Genomic DNA, 20,884 nt, shown 5'->3' on the forward strand with positions numbered 1-20,884 from the left:
CTGCCTGGGACACGGTCCCCCGTCTTTCCCCCATCGGCATCTTTCAGGTATGCATGTGCACCCCTCAGATATTGGTTTAAACACAACTTCCTTGTGGAAGCCTTCCTTCGCCCATCAGATGTAGCTCAAGCCACTTCCACGTGTGCCTGTAGTGCCACGTACATTCCTTCACTGCATTCATCTCCATCTGTGTGATGTTTGTTGATTTGATTTGCTGCTGTTGGTGTCTCCCACCTGACCCTTGTGAAGACAGTGACCATATCTCTTTGTGCACTGTTGACTCTGCAATGCCTAGTACAGTATCTGGTACATAGTAGCTGCTCAACAGATATTTGTCGAATTAATGAGTTAAATCAGGGAAATGGCCACTCCTTAAAATGTTTTTAATTGGTGTGTCAAGGAACTTAACTCAAAAATGAGGGCCAGGCGTGATGGCTCACGTTGGTAGTCCTTGCACTTTGGGAGGCCAAGGCAGGTGTATCACTTGAGATCAGGGGTTCGAGTCCAGCCTGGCCAACACGGTGAAACCCCATCTCTGCTAAAAATAACAAAAAATTGCCTGGCGTGGTGGCATGCACCTGTAGTCCCAGCTACTCGGGAGGCTTAGACAGGAGAATTGCTTGAACCCGGGAGGCAGAGGTTGCAGTGAGCTGAGATCGTGCCACTGCACTCCAGCTTGGGTGACAGAGCGAGACTCCATCTCAAAAAAAAAAAAAATGGAATTAGTGTCTATTTTTAAAGGTCCAGTTATGTGCTCCTATAAAATTATTAAACTGTCTAGAGATCTGTTAACTAATTTATATATTTTTTTCTTTTAGGTGGGGACCAAGGCATACTGAACACATTTTTTAGCAGCTGGGCAACAACAGATATCAGAAAACACCTGCCGTTTATTTATAACCTAAGCAGCATCTCTATATACTCCTACCTCCCGGCATTTAAAGTGTAAGTGCAGATGGTTTAACTATTGTTGGAGATGTTGAGGGCAGAGAATTGGGGTGTACAATTTTGGGGCTGCTTCATTGTCATTCCGAGGGAAATAACAGATAGACACTTTGAGGAAAGTTTCTCTTGTAAGAACCGTGGCTGCAATGGGGAGAGGCCTTGATGTTATCGGTTGCCTCATGCTTGACCCTAGGGTCCTTAGTTGCCTTTGGGACAAGGTTCCCATCAGTTTCTGGGGTTCATGGCCCTCTGGTAAGTTATTAATATGTCATGGTCAAAAACACAGACTCTTAAGCTCTGCAGACTTACAACTTGGAGGAGCTGAGTTTGTGCCCTAACTCAATGTCTTCCCCATACTGGCTGCTGAGCTTTGGTTTCCTTCACCTGCAAAAAGGTGTTAAAAGCTCCCTCATAGTTGTTGTGGGGATTAAGCCAGATGCAGGCAGCAGTGTGCTGCTGTGGCTAAGAATAAGGGCTCTGGAGCTGGATGACCTCACTTCACATCCTGCAGTGACCACTTCCTGGCCTACTTACTGAACTTCTTTCTGCCTCCATGTCTTCATAGGGTTATTGTGGGTATTAAGGGAGGTAATCATGTAGCATGGTTAGAAGAGGGCCTGGTCTACCCAGCTGCTCAGTACACGTTAGATTGTTAGTCATTTTTATTTGAGAGAGGCAATATAGTGTTCAGAGTAATTCGTAAACCAGAAAGGCAGGGCATATGTCCTCACTCTGTCATTTATCTGCTACATGACTTAAGACTTGGTGCCTCAGCTCCTCCATATGTAAAACGAGGAGGAAAATAGTACCTACCTCATAGGGTTGTCAGGAGGATGAAACAAATTAATACATATAAAGTGCTCAGTGGACATTTGTTGTTTTTGGTAATGTGCTTGTTTAGCACGCACAGTCCCTGGTGCAGTTCTTTTTTTTTTTTTTTTTTTTTGAGACGAAGTCTCACTTTGTTGCCCAGGCTGGAGTGCAGTGGCATGATCTTGGCTCACTGCAACCTCCACCTCCTGGTTCAAGTGATTCTCCTGCCTCAGCCTCCCTAGTAGCTGGGATTACAGGCACGTGCCACTACACACGGCTAATTTTTGTATTTTTAGTGGAGATGGGGTTTCACCGCATTGTCCAGGCTGGCCTTGAACTCCTGACCTCAGGTGATCTGCCCACCTTGCCTTCCCAAAGTGCTAGGATTACAGGCATAAGCCACTGCTCCCGGCCCCTGGTGCAGTTCTGATACACCTTACAACTAATACAGCCTTGCTGCACTGTTTATCTCACTGTTAGGGACAGGATCCTATTATTTAGCCTCTGACTCATTTGTGTTTAACTAAGAAGACGATTTAGATTTCTTGAACAGGGGACTAGCTGTCAGGTCGATCCTGAGACAGTTGTGAGCAGCACAGCCCTTCACTGAGTTGGGCCAATCTCTGTCCCATATGGACATTCCTGAGTTAGCGGAAAACAAAGGGCCTTTCACTCCTCATATTTCATTATCCAAAGTCCTCTCCATAAGTCTTACACCACAGTAATGAGCATGTCTGGCTTTTTGTAGCAGCAGTGTTTCCTTTTCTGTTCTTTTCTGGGAAGACTCTGTCAACATCCTCCAGATAAGGATTAGAAGCATCTCATGTTCTTTCCTCCCTAACTGTTCCCTTGGTATATGTCTCCAACATATTACATTCTCTTCCCTTTGTACAATGGGAACAAGCAGACTCTTAAACACACCAACTGTGTTCTGAGTAAAGCAGACAACAGGATTCACTGTCAAGGGAGGAACAGGAGAAGCATTATTTTCACCTCTCAGTCCTTGGCCTTGTAAAATACAAACGTGTCTCACATGGAAATGTGAACCTGATCCATTTTAATCCTTACTTATAACCCTGCTAGTTTGAATAGTGTTCTTGCAAACCATGACAGTGTGACCCCTAGAGCCGAATTTGTCTATAATAGGACATTTGCTTATAGTTTAATTGACTGAATTCAGTTTAGCAAGCAAAAAGTTGACAGTGCAGAGGAGAAAGACTTTTGAATAGTGTGACCATTCCACTCAGTCCTGCACAGTGAGCATGTGGTTCTGTTTGACTCCATCTGATTTCCACCTTAGCACCATTGAGCACGTTGTACCTTTCGGGGATAGCCTGGTTTATGCAGACACTGCTTGCAGTACTTTTATGTTAACACACAAGAAGCAGGTGGAGCAGAGTTAAGTTTTGAGGGGTAAGACAGACTTAATTTGCTAGAACCTTGGCCCTTTCTCTCAAGAACCCAGTTGATTTTATATCCTCCAAATGAATTGCCCCCAAAAAACCAGTTTGAGATCTAAATTACTGAAACAGGATGGTTTTCTTCTTCCTGGCTCAATGAATGAGTGCTAATTTTGGAAATCCCCCGGGTTTATTGTAACCATAGAGAATATGACACACTGGGAAAGTTGGGAACAACTCCGTCCATTAGCCGGATTTCAGCTGGCCCAGGGCCGGCTGGAGATGCTGCTGCTTCTGTGCAGCTTGTGGGGGTCAGCTCTACGTTTCTGTGATAAGGCTGCTCAGAGCCATGTTTTGTCTTGCCCATTGCTGCCTATTGAGGAATATTGAAACCAGATCACAGAACTCATTTTCCCTTCCCTCTGCCAGAAAATATATTTGCTTTTCTTGTGGAGACCCATCCAGAGACATTTTTCCTTATATTCTTTTATATTTGGGAAAGGCTGAAAAGGTACAGGTAGTTACATTTCTTTTTTATTATAAGGTAATATAAAATTGTAGTCCAAATGTTTTTTAAATGAAAGTAACCCATTACAAGCATTTTGGTCATCATTGCTACTCTCCAAAGATCCCTGTGAATTTGAAGGCCCACTCTTGGGTTCAGAATAACCTTGGTGGTCTCCAGGACTAAGTAGCCCTATAGTATGCTGGCCTTCCCTAGGACAGCATGGGTGGTGGCAGGTGGAATTAGAGACCATGGAGTGGTCTGGAGCAACTTCGGCTTCATGGAAGGAAGAACGGAGTGTTTGTCTTGCCAACTCCAAATAACCATGCACTAGGATGTCCCCAAAGCAGTATTTAGACACCCCAGAATCTTAAGAGTTTTGGATATCTAGAACATTGTGGCCTTTGGTCTTACATGAAGCTTCAGCTAAAGGATGCCCTGGTATAAAGCAAACTTAGTATGAATTTAAGCCACAAAATAGCACATCTAGTGCCTTTCTCTCTGTATCATTTGGTTAGAACAAAAGATAAAGGAAACAAACTAACAGTTTTATCACTTCGAATGACTACTCAAATATAAAAAAACAGAATTAGTATTTTTTTTTTTTGTAAGGGAAGATCCTCTTTAACACGGCATAATTTGAAAATTAAAATGCTTGGTTTAGTAATTTTTAAGTTAGTTTGTAGTATTGCATCAGAAAACAAGTCATAAATGCATTTTATTTTTTTGAGACGGAATCTTGCTCTGTTGCCTAGGCTAGAGTGCAGTGGTAGAATCACGACTCACTATAGCCTCGACCTCCTGAGGCTCAAGCGATCCTCCTGCCTCAGCCTCCTGATGAGTAGCTGGGACTACAGGCATGTGCCACTATGCTCAGTTAATTTGTGTGTGTGTGTGTGTGTGTGTGTGTGTGTGTGTGTGTGTTTTATAGAGACAGGGTTTTGCCATGTTGCCCAGACTGGTCTTACTCCTAGGTTCAAGTGATCCTCCCACTTCAGCCTCCCAAAGTGCTGGGATTACAGGCGTGAGCCACTGTGCCCAGCCCATAAATGCATTTATTAATAATATTTTTGAAAGTGCTTAGCATAATGTTTGGGATATATAGTTAGGTTTCTTAGGCTTTTAATAAATACGTTTTTTTAAGTTTTCTCTAACTGAAGGTTTTGTTTCATCCAGATAGCATATAGTGTGGTTTGTGCATAGCACTGCAAAAAAAATCTTATTAGTCTTTTAAAAATCGTTTAGTTTCATTTTTGCTTTCTATTATATCCACTGACTAAACGCTCTCTAGGAATCTCATGCTATATAAAACACACCTTAAAGCAGAGAGACAGAATTCTCTGGTATTTCTTCAAACCACTACATAAATTAATTGGTCAAATTGAGTACAAAGCCTCATTCACCCAATACTTTCCATATAAATATTTTGTTTTACCCTTTGCTTGAGTTTAGATATGACTAGAGACCTGGCCTAGTAAAATTAAACATTTTTTCATTTATTCTACTCTTTTAAACAGTTCTGAGGATATTAATATTTCTTTCTTTTTTAAGAATCAGACTCATTCACTAAGACCTTATCAAACCTATTTATCAATATTTTCCCCAAAGAAATTAAACCTTTAGTGTTGTGAATTCTATCGTCCCTGTGTAGTTCTGATTTGGTTATTTTTCTTCGCTCCCTGAGACACCTCCTTGGCTCCAACTCTCCACGTAACTATTGTTATTGGAAGCCGTAGTCTTTTCATTTCTTTTCACAGTCATACATATTCACTCAACCCTGAGGCTGACTCAGAAAGAGTTTGGGTCACTCTTTTTTTCCAGCCATTTGTTGGCCTGCTGATCGTTCATTCGGTTGGCAGACCTGGAGCATGTACCTTGTGCCACACTTTCCGCTCACTCAAGGCCTCAGAGATGAATAAGGGAGCTTGGAGTCTAATCCACTTAGCCACTCCTTAGGTGTACAGTTTCTTGTATGGCACATGGCACAGTCTGTCATGGTTTGAGTGTTAAGAAGAAGAATCAAGCAGTGGTCGCACAGATGTCTTGTTCCCTCTTTCTCGGTGATAGTGATGCCTCTTGGGGCCCCATTTCACAGAGTGGCTATCTGGTCATTCTGACCTCATCCGAAGTGTTTATCTCTATCAGATGATCTGTCCTCAGATCTCACTGCTGCATATTCTGGTGCCTTACCTAAGTCTTTATCACCAAGAGAAAAGCTTCCATATCGGACCCAACCCAGCCTTTAGATGCTGCTCTGACAATAGCAAAAAGGGCACAAGGAGTGAGATCGCATGGGCAGAAGTCTGGGTGAGGAATGCCATCTCAGTCGAAGAGGGAGCTCATGGGAGGTTAAAGGCATGAGGATTGAGTGGAAGAAGACATAACTTCTTTGGAAGGCCAAGGAGGGTGGATCTCTTGAGCCCAAGAAGACATAACTTCTTTGGGAGGCCAAGGAGGGTGGATCTCTTGAGCCCAAGAAGACATAACTTCTTTGGGAGGCCAAGGAGGGAGGATCTCTTGAGCCCAGGAGTTTGAGACCAGCCTGGCCAACATGCTGAAACCCTGACACTACTAAAAAAAAAATACATATATATAAATACATAAAAATTAGCTGGGCGTAGTGGTGCATGCCTGTAATCCCAGCTACTCAGAAGGCTGAGGCACAAGAATGGCTTGAACCAGGGAGGCAGAGGTTGGAGTGAGCTGAGATTGCACCACTGCACTCCAGCCTGGGTGACAGAGCAAGACACTGTCTCAAAAAAAAAAAAAAAAAAAAAAAAGGCATAACTTCCTCAGAAGTCTCAAATCTGTGGGCCACAGACTGTATTTATCACACAAGTATGTTTTGTTTGTGCTACACAGAAGTTTTTTTAACTTAATTGTCAATGCTTTAAAAATTAGGGAATTTCACATAAAACCCAGGTTTCCAATTTCTTTGGAAAAATCAGGTATTTGGTAGGATATGTCAAATGTGACTGTTACAGGTTTGTGGTCTAAGTGACTGGAATGATAGAGTTGCCATTTCCTGAAATAGGAAAGAACATGGGGGAAGCAAGTTCGTAGGGGTAGGGATTGGTCAGAAATGAACGGAATGTATTAGGTTTTAGATGTATGAAGTCTGAGGTGCATATTAGCATCCTAGTGAAAGTATGAAATAGCTAAGTAGAGATAAAAGTCAGGCGCTCCAGAGAGAAGTCTGGAACATATGAGAGTTGTCAGCATATAAATGATACTTACAGTCACGAGACAAGATGATGTAGCCAAGGGAGTGATTATCAGTAGAAGAGTCCTGAGGATTGACCCAATGGCAGGAAGATAATAGGGACAAGAGAATAGAAGAATAGGAACAAGAGACAGCAAGGCAAGTGGGAACTCAGGGAAGTGTGGTATTGCAGAAGCTGAGCAAGGAAAATGTTTCAAGGAGGAAGGAGTGATCTGTGTCTGTGTCAGATGCTCACAGATATGAGGTCAGATACAAGACAACTGAGAATTGGCACTGGATGTGGAATGTGGAGGTTCCTGGTGACTTTGGCAAGAGGACGTCTGGTGGAGTGGTGGGGGAGAAAGCCTGACAAGTGGGTCCAGGAGACTGAAGGAGGAGAATTGGAGGCAGTGAATGTAGACAGCTCTTCTGAGGCATCTGCTCTAATGGGGTGGCAGCTGGATGGGAATGTAGGTTCGAGAGAGGGTGGTGGTGATTGTTGTGTAAAGATAGATGTCACCACAGCATGTTTTTGTATTGATAGGAATGATGTTGGGGGTGGGGACAATGCAGAAAACTGTGGGGAGATGCTGGAGTGATGTCCTTGGATAGGTGAAAGGGGATGGCACCTAGAACACAAGTGGAGAGACTGGCTTCAGATAAAAGCCAGGACAGGCCGGGCGTGGTGGCTCACGCCTGTAATCCCAGCACTTTGAGAGGCCGTGGCAGGCAGATCACGAGGTCAGGAGATCGAGACCATCCTGGCTAACAGTGAAACCCCGTCTCTACTAAAAATACAAAAAAATTAGCTGGGCGTGGTGGCGGGCGCCTGTTGTCCCAGCTACTCAGGAGGCTGAGGCAGGAGAATGGCGTGAACCCAGGAGGTGGAGCTTGCAGTGAGCCGAGGTCGCGCCACTGCTCTCCAGCCTGGGTGACAGAGCAAGACTCTGTCTCAAAAAAAAAAAAACAAACAAAAAAGAAAAAAAAAAGAGCCAGGACAGTTTATCCTTGGTAACATGAAGGAAGGCAAAGTGTATGGGCACAGATGCTTGTAGGCAGGTGTTATGTTTTGGCTGAATGAATGAATGAGCAATCAGCCAGTAGAGGCTAAGAATGACATGCTGCCTCCAGGAGAGTCTCCCTAGTGGCCTGGTGTTGTAAGTCCTTCCCTGACCTGGTCTGTGAAGAGAGGCCAGCCTGGAAGATAATGTTGTTGACTAGGTCCTAGTGTAGGTTATTAAAGTCTGGGTTCGAGTGCTGACATTGTTCTGATTTCCAGGGTATTATTGGGAGGATTAGTTTGCAAGGCAAAGAAATTGGGTGGGTGTCTGGTCAGTTGTTTGCTGGGGGTAGCAGCTATCTTCTAGTGATGGGATATGCACCCTTTGTGTTCCTCAGGCCCCACCTCAGCAAGTCCATTCCTCCTCTCCATGATCAGGCCCACTCCTTGGTTACTTGGGTTTGTGACTCCTAACTTAGATTGTGAGTGCGTGAGAGAGGAGAGGTGTGCAGTTGGTTGTGGGAGAAGGGCTTGTGTGTGGCTCTGCCCATGTGGGCAAGTGAGTCTGAGAAGGTGCATGAGTGAGTCGCAATATAATAGAGAACATGAGCCACAGAAGTGGGCAAGAGGATGCTTGACATTGCTGCCACGATTCCCAGAGAAGTGTCGCACAAGCAGTGCCGTCTTTCTCGGTATCTGACTGAACAATGCACGTAAAGAGCTTAGTGAGGACTAAAATTGCTCCTGTGTGTGCTATCATAAACCAGTTCCTTTTCTGTTCTAAACAGTTCTGTAGTCTCATCCACATGTTACTGGCTGTTTCTCAACTACTAAACTAGTCATGAAAATTCTATCTGATCTTTTGGTAACATCAGGTCACAGGGATAATTTTAACGGCTCACATAAGCAGTATTATTGCTGGCTTGTGTTCAAACTATGTCTTGTGATCTGGACGACCCTTTTGAGATTCTATCAAGTTAAAATTAGAACATTTATTTTAAGAGATGTATGCAAGCTGAGACAAATCCCCATTACTGGGTCAGAATGAATGGCTCTCAGTAATGTAGAGACAATTGTGACATGTACCCAACCTTTTTTTTATTTAATTCCTGGCTAGTAGTTTAGTGGTAAGTCAGGGAGTGAGTCAGTGAATCTTATGGTTATCCTTACTCTGGGTTGAGGTCAGTTCAACGCTATCTTCTGACATCAACATTTCCCCTTCTTTTTCATTGGTGAGGTATTTTGCTTTTATTTATTTATTTATTTTATTTAGGTTTTTTTTTTTTTTTTTTTTTTTTGGGAGACACAGTCTCGCTCTGTCGCCCATGCTGGAGTGCAGTGGTGTGATCTTGGCTCACTGCAACCTCCGCCTCCTCCCAGGTTCAAGTAATTCTCCTGCATCAGCCTCCCAAGTAGCTGGGACTACAGGCACACACCGCCATGCCCAGCTAGTTTTTTTTTTTTTGTATTTTGGTAGAGACAGGGTTTCACTGTGTTGCCCACGCTGGTCTCGCACTCCTGAACTCAGGCAATTCTCCCGCCTCGGCCTCCCAAAGTGCTAGGATTACAGGTGTGAGCCACCACGCCCAGCCTCTATTTTGTTTTTAGCCATGCAATGTAAATTCTGACTAATAACTGCTGGTTGCATTTGGTGGGAGAGAGAAAACACTAGAAAAATATTCTGGGTTAGCCTTTTAAGTGTTCCCCTAAATTTGCATTTAGGTTAACTTAAGAAGTAGTTTCTCCTTTTACTTATGACGTTTGCCCTTACTTCATTTTGGTATGGTAATTCTCGATTTTCATAAATGACTAAAGGGTAAATTGATTATGATAGAAAATGATCTTTTAAAGACATTTCTCAGAGAACGTAAGTGAGACATAAAAATAATTACTTGAAATTAATATCTAGATTGAAACTCTAGATATGAAAACAGACTAGTGTTCAAGACCTGTTGCTCATTCTTTTTGTGTATGATGTGTCTTATGAAAGCTTATAGAGCAAGCCCTTCAGGTTCCTTTGCTGTGTAAATAACTGCTTAGTTGTACAGTTAGAGCATAATGGGAGTTAAAAGGACTCCTGAACCTTCATATAAGGTGGCCATTGTTGGGTCCAGGCAGAGATCCCTCATATCAAGCCAAGTGCTGCCCTAGATGAGTTCTAGGAACATTCTTGTGATATGACTGCCTTACACAAAGTTGCAAAATCTGGCTTCACTTCTCTCTCACCCTCCTATCCAAGCCCCATTTTCCCCCCACTTAACAGCTGCCTTATTTCTCACTTTTCTGCCCTCTTCCCACCCCCAAAGGGCTCTTGGGCTGGTCTAAACCTTCCGTGTTCAGTGACTTATCCAGGCCTGCTCTTCTCATAAAAAGCTGGTCCTCTAAAACCTCTGACCATTCACTACCACTATCCATTTCCCTAGATAGTAGGTGTGTAACAGTTTGATTAAAGTAGTGTCAGGCCGGGCACGTAATGTCAGGCCCACACCTGTAATCCCAGCACTTTGGGAGGCAGAGGCAGGTGGATCGCTTGAATAGCCTGGGCAACATGGTGAAACCTCGTCTCTACAAAAAATAAAAATAAAATAAAAATACGAAAACTAGCCAGTCATAGTGGCCTGTGCCTGTAGTCCCAGCTACTTGGGAGGCTGAGGTGGGAGAATTGCTTGCACTTCAGAGGTTGAAGTGCAGTGAGCTGAGATTGTACCACTAGACTCCAGCCTGAGTGAGAGAGTGAGACACTGTCTTAAAAAAAAAAAAAAAAAAGAGAAAGTAATGTCAATACCTAATGCATCTAAAAGCATTTCCATTCCTTACTGGACAGAAACAGGGCTGAGCATACCTATGATATCTGAATCCTTTGCGTGATTTCTGTATGCCCCAGAATCTTTCTTACCTCCTCGCTCATGCTTCTCTGTGCCTTCACACTTCTGAGTCTGTTTCAAGTGTGCCACTCAGTAAACTGGCCCCAACTAATTTGTAAAGAAACCTACTTACATCCTAACACTTTGTGATTTGTTTCATTGCAATGTGGGTAGCTGTTGGGAGGCTACATCACTGTGCAGTACTGCCCTCCACAGTCCTGCTCACCTCTCCTGTCTCTCCCCACTCACCCCCTGTCTTGCTGGCACCCAAGGGATTTCTTGCCTTAGGGCAGAAAAAGCAGTCTCACCCACATTTAGGACCCCTTAATATCCCAGTTTCTACTTTAAACAGTCTTACCAAGGGATTTCTTAAAATGAAAACTGCCCTGTCTATGAAAAGACTATCCAGTGGATACAGTTTTTTCACTTTGTTAGGGTAGAATGGGTAAAGAAGGTAATTTGAGGAAGGAGGATCCTTCCCCTGACTACAGGGAGTAACAGATTTAGAATTAAAGAGATACTCAGGGATTCATGAAGGTAGAGATCAGTGCCTGAGTCACAGTGAAATGCAGGGTGTGGATTGTTTCCAAATGGTGTTCTTGTTGACATTCAAGAGGAAGGCCACAGGCCATATGGAGAGGTATTTAACCAGCATGGAGCTGGTATCCAGGAGGGCTGCAGAATCCTCGTGAACCAGTCGTGTGGCGGTCCAGAGCCATGCTGGGATACGGACAGAGCGAGAGGCTCAGGTGTATATTCTTGCCTGCAGCAGAGGGCAGTCTGTGTGCAGGTGGATTGGACCATTGTGCCCTTCCTCTGCATGAGCTCTGACACCCAAATCCAGAGACAGGAGCTGGGGAGGCCCTTAGACAATGTCCAGCACAGTCTACTTGTGGGTCACCTGCTGATCTTAAGCACCACCCATTTCTTATTGTTATTCCGTTTTTTTCCTTAACCTCTGTTGCAAACTGCATCCTTCTGAAAAGTCTTTCTTCAGTCTTCTTGAATGCTAAGTTGCTTACTTCATAATATGCTTTCCTATTGGTTACTTTCTGTTGCTGGGACCTTAACTATACTTGGGGGATTGCCAGGATTCTTAGGCATACCTTTTTCACTTTCAAATTAATTGTCCATAGGCAGGAGTTAATCCATAAATTAACAAACGTCACTCTCAGACAATACCCTTATAATTCTGGGAATGTCTTACAATAGCAGCCTAGTCATGGCTAAGAGCCTTGGCTCTGCAGCCAGACTGCCTGGATGGAATCCCAGCCTTGTCACTCACCAGCCATGGGATCCTGGAGAAGTTATTTAACTTCTTCATGCCTTGGTTTCCTCACATTGTCATTTTGGAGATTAACTGAGTAAACCAAGCAAACACTAACCAATGCCTGCGACATATGAATACTTTATATTCTTATTATGAGCTCTTATTACTACTACTGCTCAGTCATTAGTAAACTGTCAAGAGAGCAGGTTAGAAAAGAATAGTTTACACTATATTCATGTTTTAACTTATTTTAATTAGTATTACTATCATGTTATGACTATGTATGACATTTATATTAAGTCTAGGCAAATCATGGGTGGAAGCTTAGCAGTTAAAACAAGAGGATCAAACAGTTTAATACAAGAGGATCTAAGTAGGTGCTGTGGCTCCAGGCTGGGAAGTTGAGTCAGGAGGGGTGGGTGTCCGAGGAGGTGGAAGGAATATCTCATTCTTATGTGCTCTGTTTCGGTTTTAGGCTTATGGGTTTGTATTGCTAGGATGGGGCAGTGCCTTCCCTCCACTCTGCAACACAGGTGTCAGATCTCTGTGGTGGGTTCCCCCATCCTCATTAGAACATTTGTTGAAGGCAGTCATCTGACTCTTTCCCATGCATTGTCCCTGCCCCCACTTCCTGCACAAAACCACCTCTGAAAATCCCACCTGCATTCATTACTTTGGAATTTCAGTAGCCCTTAATGTCAGTACTGCCCTGATAGCCCCAACTTGTCACCTTGCTTATTTTTATGCAGATGACCCATCTTCCTGTTTGAACAAAAGCCTTTTGGGGCCACACACTGAGCATAGTGTCATATGCATAACAGTTGTTATTTAATCGATAGCTTTATCTGTGCACAAATTTGGGCATTATGATTTTTATCCTTTTAAGGATTAAATAGAACAAGAGTGTTGTGTGTGTTACATATACTTACATGTATAAAATAAAGAGTAAGCTTGGGGATATCAAATATCCTCTTCATTTATCAGAAGAAACAAACCATGGAATGATCAATTAACCTTAAGAGGAAAGAGCTTTACAAATAGGCTGTATTTTTCTTGCATGCTTTTTGGAGCAGCAGCAGCATGGTAGGATGGTAAGTGCTCATGCCTTAGAGGTAAAACCATGTCAAACCCCATCTCTGCCACTTAGTTGTGTGACCTTGGGCATCTCACTTCAGTCTCTCACAGCCTCAGTTAACACATTAGTAAAATTTACCTTGTAGAAATATTATTATTCCCCATCATGTCCTTAAAGAATTTGGTCTCCAAATATAGTGAACTCTGATGATAGCTTTTTAACCGGTTCCTAACTTTTTTTTTTTTTAATAAACTTTAGGGGATAGGAAAGGTTACACGAGTTTGTATTATTTTGAACGGTATATCATGCTCAAATATCTTGGTTGCCTGTAATATAAATCTACTGAAATCTAACACTTGAGCCCAGTACCTGAGGTTCTGTCCCATTTTACTTTCCTTTCCCTACTCAAAGCCTCCTCTCTGGCTCTAACAGAGGATACCTGGTCTAGCACACAGGTGCTCACCTGATACCTGCCATTGCCTGTCTGGAATTCCCTACATTATCATCAGCTACCCAGATCACATCTGCTGTATAAGCTTGAAGTCACATCCCACTATCTTAGCACCTCTGCTCCCATTGAAGCTGGATAGTGCCCTTCCTGCTGTGAATTCCTGAGCACCCACTGTTCCTATTTTTGCTTTGACACTTGTTACATTCACGTTTGGTTTTTGTTTTTATATACATAGATTTCCTGCCAGCTAGAACAGGACTACGCTTTACTCCTACCTTTTTAAAGATATTCTTTATTGTGAAATGGAGCATATGTACAAAAGAATACATATTTTAAAATGTGCATTGTTTAAAAATACCACCCAAGTTAAGACATAGAACACAACCAGTGCCTTAGAACCTCTTTTTGTCCCTTCCCAATCATAGCTTCACCTTTCCCCCAGAGGTAACCAGCATCATGAAATTTATATTGATTAGTTTTCTGATCTTTAAACAGTACCTTTTTTCTTGTTTTGCCTTTTTTTTTTTTTTTTTTTTTTGAGATGGAGTCTCACTGTCACCAGGCTGGAGTGCAGTGTCGCAATCTCGGCTCACTGCAACCTCCGACTCCCGGGTTCAAGGGATTCTCCTGCCTCAGCCTCCTGAGTAGCTGTGATTACAGGCACGTGCTACCATACCCAGCTAATTTTTGTATTATTAGTAGAGACAGGGTTTCACCATGTTGGCCAGGATGGTCTCCATCTCCTGACTTCGTGATTTGCCTGCCTCAGCCTCGCAAAGTGCTGGGATGACAGGTGTGAGCCACCGTACCTGGCCTGTTTTGACTTTACGTAAGTGGGATCATATATATGTAATTGTTTGACCCGTTGCCTTTTTCAACAGAAATGTTTTAAAAATTCATCTTTTTGCTGCATGATGTGTATAGCTATAGTTCATTCATTTTAGATTGTATTCCATGCTGTGAATATAGCAGAACTTTTCCTTTAAAAAAGATGGCTATATAACTATAAAATCTCAGTCATATTCAACAATAAGCAAATATTTCTTACATATATGTTGGTGGGTTGGCTAGGACAGCTCTGATGATCTCAGCAGGGTTTGGAGCTAGGCTACAGGTTTGATCCAGATCTGTTCCATGTTTCTTTTTTCTGGAAACAGCAAGCACCCAGGGCATATTCTGCTGGCAGAAGTTGTAACTTCTCAGAGGGTGAACAGAAATAAGCAATGCTTCTGTAAGGCACAATGTCACTTCTGCTCATATTGCATTAGTCAAGTCAAGCCAAGCCATAGGACATGTCCAACATCAGGTGGGAAAGTGTCCTCCCCCTGAGGAGGCTGGGAGTAATGTATACTTGCTGAGCAGAAATCTAATACAGACATTTGGGTTGTTTCCAGTTTTTGACTATTTCAAATAGTGCTGGTGCTGCTGTGAACATTTTGATTATATCTCTTGTTGCACATACACAAGCATTTCTTTAGGGTATATGCTTAGGAGCTGAGCTGCTGGATTGTACAGCATGAGCATTTTTAACTTTACTAGGTAATACCAAATACTTTCCAAGTGGTGTGCCTGTTCTGTCCACAATGGATTGGTGCTTCAGTGTTGCACTGAACCGATGCTACATTTACATTTTTTGTATGTATTTAACACACAACGGAATAAGTACTTTTAAAAGTATCTGTCTCACAATGTCACAGTGAACTCAGTTTGATTTTGAACCCTTACTGCAGGATGGAAAGTACACTGTTAAAGCCACAGAATAGGGAGGCCAAGGCAGGAGAAATCACTTCAGGGCCAGGAGTTCAAGACCAGGCTGGACAACATAGCAAGACCCTGGCTCTACAAAAAAATATTAAACATTAGCTAGGCATGGTGGCCTGTGCTACTCAGGAGGCTAAGGGTGGGAAGTTAGAGGCTGTAGTGAACTGTCATGCTACTGCACTCCAGCCTGGGTGACAGAGTGAGACACTGTCTCTTAAAAAAAGAAAGAAAGCTATAGAAAAGTGCTGCTAAGTGCTGCTTATCTTTTTGTCAGTACTCAGAATCCACTAACTGTTTCAACTTGCGTTCACTTGGCAGGTTTGGTGCAAGTGCCAAAGTTGTGCATTTCCTGGGACGAGTCAAACCATGGAATTATACTTATGATCCCAAAACAAAAAGTGTCAAAAGTGAGGCCCATGATCCCAACATGACTCATCCAGAGTTTCTCATCCTGTGGTGGAACATCTTTACCACCAACGTTTTACCTCTGCTTCAACAATTTGGCCTTGTCAAAGACACCTGCTCATATGTAAATGTGGTAGGTTCTGTTTCTTTTCTTCAGATCATTTAATGCTGCTTTTTAAAAAAATTGTTGTATCAATAGAGATGTGGAATATTTAGCAGCATTTTAAACAAAGAGATAAATAAAATTTTGTGGAAAGAAAACAATAACCATCTTAGGAGAAACATTACCAGCAAGAAGTAGCAGAAATAAACTGTGTGGCAGATTTCTTTGGATCTGAGAACACAGTTATTTAGAATTTTCTGTATATACCCATATATTTTAACTTTAGAATTCTTAGCCCATTCTCCTCTGAAAAGATTTTGAGATTATTCCTAAAGTAGTGGTCTATAAAAACAACACCCCATTGAATGTTTTAGGAACTGCAAACATTTAGATGTATCTACTTTATATTTGCCATCTGCTTAGAAGAATGTGTTTTCAGTGAAAATGACAATATGAACATACAGTAAATACTTCTATAGGATTGTTTTTATTTCCTATGTTTGTACTCCTATGATTACTATAGGATCTTGAAAAAGAAATATCTTTGTAGGAGGGAGATGACATGTTAACATTTATAACAACCCTCTTTAGCATCTTTTCTGACTTTAAAGGTCTTCTCTGAGGTTTGTTCTTATGAAAGAATTGGAAGAGGATGAGGAATGAAACTGTTACATATTCAGATATAAATAAGAGAACAGAATGGTGGTGAATTATAATCAGATAATCAGCTAATCACCTGGCTGTGAGATTGTAATAAGAGATTATTCTCTTTTCTGTGGTATAGATTTTAGCCATTTCACTTACTAGCATTTACTAAGATATAGAAAGGAGAAAGGGAGAAAAACTAACACTTGCATTCTTACTCCGAGTTCTTTATATGGATCATGACATAATATTTGTACAGCAGTGGTCCCCAACCTTTTTGGCACTAGACACTGGTTTTGTGGAAGACAGTTTTTCCATGGACCAGTATGGGGGATGGTTTCAGGATAAAACTGTTCCACCTCAGATCATCAGGCATTAGATTTTCATAAGGAGCACACAACCTAGATCCTTTGCATGCACAGTTTACAATAGAGTTCACACTTCTATGAGAATCTAACCACCTCTGATCTGACAAGAGGCAGAGCTCAGGTGGTAATTCTTACTCACCTGCCACTCACCTTGTGCTGTGCGGCCTGGTTCCTAACAGGCCATGGACCACTGCTGGTCCGTGGCCTGGGGGTTGGGGACCCCTGTCATACAGTACTTGAAACCACCTGGCACATAGTAAATGCTTAATGAAAGTTAGCTATTCTTATTTAACCCTTAAAACCACTATATTAAGTACTATTAGTAAGTATTGTTAAGTATATTAAGTATTATATCTCCTTTTATAGGTAAATTAACCGAGGCTTAAAGAAGTTATATAACTTGTCTTAGTTATGTAATAGACTAGTCAAGCAGCAGAATGGGCCTCAAACGCAGGTCTGAAGAGACTTATCCTTATGAAAATTTGAGATGGACTATGCTTAAAAGTAGCCATCTACAGCCCAGAATTAAGATAGTACCTTTTATGGCAGGTGAAGGGAGAGTTACACTTTAAATGCTAAACTATTTTAAGTTATGTCCAGTATACTTGGCTTGACCTCAGGGGCCTCTCTTTTAGGGTATAAATTCACAGCCCCCATATTGTGAACAGAGAGGACTCTGGAAATGCCTCTGTATCATTACTGTTGCCAAGTGCAAGGCAAAGGCAGGACTAATCCAATGGAAGGACTTCCTTATGTTGCCTCAGCTATAATGCAGTCCTATACCCAAACATCTTAAAGTTCCACTGTATTTAAATACATACCTATATGCTTACGTATATATGTAATTATGAACCAAGGAAAGGTGAAGATGGGAATTGAAAGTTGTTCAAAACTAAGCAAATTAACAGAAGCTACAAGAACAGATGCTACTTGGTAATCCAAATGAAAGCTTGAACAAGCAGAGAAGTTTGGTACCTAGTCTCAAACCAGTTTAACTTTCCTTCTTATAATGTGATAACTGAGTATGTGTTGTGGCTCTCTAGTTAGATTCTTTCTGAAATGTAGCCTGTTGGGTATCATTTTGTTTAAGTTCTCAACCTTTCAGAGCCCACACAGATTGAGAATTTATCTTGAGACTTGTGTTCCCTTGCCCATCCATCTTACACTTTCTAATGAACTGTTTGCAGCTTTCAGACTTGGTCTATACACTGGCTTTCTCTTGTGGCTTCTGTAGAAAGGTATGCAGAACTTAAAGATTAACCCTAATTACTTTGTTCTCCCAATGTTTTCACTGAGTCAAGAAGTCTTCATTTCGTTAGGAAAAAATCATATAATCTATATTTTTGTGTCTTTTTTGTTTGTTTCATGTAATACTTTTCAGTTTTTGCTACTTTGCATGATGATTCATCCTGGCTTTTCTGTCTTCAATTTATTGCATTCTTTAAAACAGTTTGATTTTCAGCTCTCATAGAGTCAATTATGCTTTCCTTTCTAGGAAGATGTCTCAGGAGCCATATCACATCTGTCCCTTGGGGAGATCCCAGCTATGGCACAGCCGTTTGTATCCTCGGAAGAACGGAAGGAACGATGGGAACAGGGCCAGGCTGATTATATGGGAGCAGATTCCTTTGACAACATCAAGAGGAAACTTGACACTTACCTCCAGTAGAAACACTGCATTTTTCTGTGAACACATCCACTTCACAAGCCTTGTTTCTGATACTTAGTATCTAGAGCTGGGTTGAGAAAAGTCTGTTACAGTTGCTAGAGGTTTTCATTAAAACTTATCAGATGAGAGGCTTTTTTAGGATAAGAGGTGAGAACTGGGCAAAAGTTGTGAAGCAGCAATTCTGTTATATGGACAGTGTTCTGCTTTTTAATCCTATTTAGCTTGTTTCAGAAATTCTCACTTTTGTTGACTGCCAACATATAAAGTAAGGGAAACTCAAGATATTAAGATGGCTGTATCAGTTCTTAAAATCTGCAGAGCCTGGTTCAAAATCAGTCACTCCCTTCAGAAGCAGACATGGCATCTGTTCCTTGCTTGCTTGTTGGTTGTGTACCTTTCACGAGACCTGAATTTTAGAATTGCCCAGTGCTGCCAGAGTGAGTGATTGTAATTCTCCTTTCAGGTAAAGATAGGCTATCTCAACACTGCTGAGTGATTCATAAACATATCAACCAATAGCATTAACCCATTTTATTTCCTGTTCTTAGTGTCTGAAGATGCTCACCAGTTTTCTGTGTACAGTAAGGCAGCATGCTAAAATGCTTTTGTTCAGTTCTGTATATTTGAAAATAGCAGTGTGTTCTCTGATGGTAACCTGCAGTGGCACCCTGTACAAAAAATAAAAGACTTATTGCTGTATCTTGGTTGTTTAATTAAATTAAGGAATTTCACCATACACCCTTGAACAAATCTATTAGGGAATTTTTCATAATTTTTGGAATTTGTCATAGTTTTAAAAAAGTGTAAAGCTTGACATTGGGATATATGCTTTAAAAACTGGTATCTATGATTTCAATCTAATTGTTTTTCTGTGATGGTGATGGATCTGACAGATCAGAACAAACCGAGATCAAACTTACATAGTGTCATCCACACTGCACCTCTCTATTAAGTGGGTATTTAGCTATTTAGAATATTTTAACCTTAAAGTCATTCCTGTCAGAATCAATACTGGGTCCAGTCCCTACTAGTATTTTATCTATTATTTAAAATGATAGAATGGAAAAGCGTATTTATTAAATTTATAGATCATTCTAGGTTGTAAGAGATGGCAAGCTAAAGAAGGGTAGGATCCAAGATGACCTTTTAAAACTAAAATGAGTGGTCAGAAATGATTCTATGGAAGAAAACAGGACAGTTAACCATGACAGGAAGAAACTTTAGAGGTTTGGGCAAAAGCTGCAAAGCTTTTGTGACTTAGCCTTCAAAGTCACCCTCCTTATTCATATTGATGTGAATTAATATACAAGCATATAGACAGCTTAAGTCAAGAATGGTTGGGGCCACCTTGAAGGCTGTTACCATAGGAGCTCAATAAGAACCTGAGGATTTACCTAGAATTATAAAATATTAAATGATAAATGACTTCTGAAACTAGCTATTTGGACTGGTGAAGAATGAGTCGCTATTGATCTTCAAGTACAATGAAGCATTTACCAAAGATTTATTTAAGTGCCTCCATGTGTCAGATGCTGTGGTACAAAGAAAGACTTCTCAAAATTTTAGCTAGTCAGAGGTCTTTCTGGCTTCCGAGTCCCTGGTTAAGATGAACAGAAACAGAGTCTTCAGATATAAAATGTCTTATTTTTGTGGCCATTCAGTTGCATTCAACGTTAATTTTTTCTATTTATTACCGTTCATTCTCTATTTTTTACACAGTAGCATAACAAAGCTCTAAGGTGGAAAAACTGACATAGTTTTAAATTTTTTTTTTTTTCTTTCTTGAGGCAGAGTCTTGCTCTGTCACCAGGCTGGAGTGCAGTGGTGCAGTCTCGGCTCACTGCAACCTCTGCCTCCTGGATTCAAGAGATTCTCCTACCTCAGCCTCCTGAGTAGCTGGGACTACAGGCACGCAACACCACGCCCAGCTAAATTTTGTATTTTTAGTAGAGACAGGGTTTCACCATGTTGCCAGGATGGTCTCAATCTCTTGACCTCGTGATCCACCAGCCTTGGCCTCCCAAAGTGCTGGGATTACAGGCGTGAGCCACTGCACCCAGCAAATTTTTAAATTTGAAATAAGTAGTGAAGGCTATTAACTTCTGGAATCAGAAAGAATGACAAGCTTACCATAAGACATAGCATATAATGCTGTCAAGTTATTTGGCTAGAAAATCACTGAACTAAACATTCTTTTCCTTCTATGATCTACGCCTTAAGGTGAAGTATTAACTTTTCCATGTAAAGCTATACAAATATTGGAAAATCTTTTCTAGGGAGTCCAGAATACTAAGGGTTACTTAGTAAAATGTATAAAAAGGCAACAGTAATTCAAATTACAAGATTTATATTTGCAGAGGTGATCCATATATACTTAACCCCTTGCAGTGGCAGGTATGACCTTTGGT

At 41.5% G+C, this 20,884-nt stretch overlaps 1 protein-coding gene across 3 annotated transcripts in view; it reads left to right on the forward strand.

The window, feature by feature from the left end:
• The window catches only part of GYG1 (glycogenin 1), a 36,313-nt gene extending 17,138 nt beyond the window's left edge, over positions 1-19,175 (forward strand). The window contains exons 5-8 of one of the 3 annotated variants that reach the window (XM_034957575.4): positions 819-945; positions 15,605-15,824; positions 17,995-18,045; positions 18,303-19,175. In XM_034957575.4, coding sequence (XP_034813466.1) covers positions 819-945; positions 15,605-15,824; positions 17,995-18,045; positions 18,303-18,476 — 572 coding nt within the window. In that variant the 3' untranslated portion in view covers positions 18,477-19,175. The remainder of the gene's footprint in view (positions 1-818; positions 946-15,604; positions 15,825-17,994; positions 18,046-18,302) is intronic. The other 2 variants (XM_034957576.3, XM_034957577.3) reach the window with 2 other exon arrangements.
• Positions 19,176-20,884: the final 1,709 nt, after the last annotated feature.

This window comes from Pan paniscus, chromosome 2, assembly GCF_029289425.2.
Source record: "Pan paniscus chromosome 2, NHGRI_mPanPan1-v2.0_pri, whole genome shotgun sequence".
NCBI classification, from domain to species: Eukaryota; Metazoa; Chordata; class Mammalia; order Primates; family Hominidae; genus Pan; species Pan paniscus.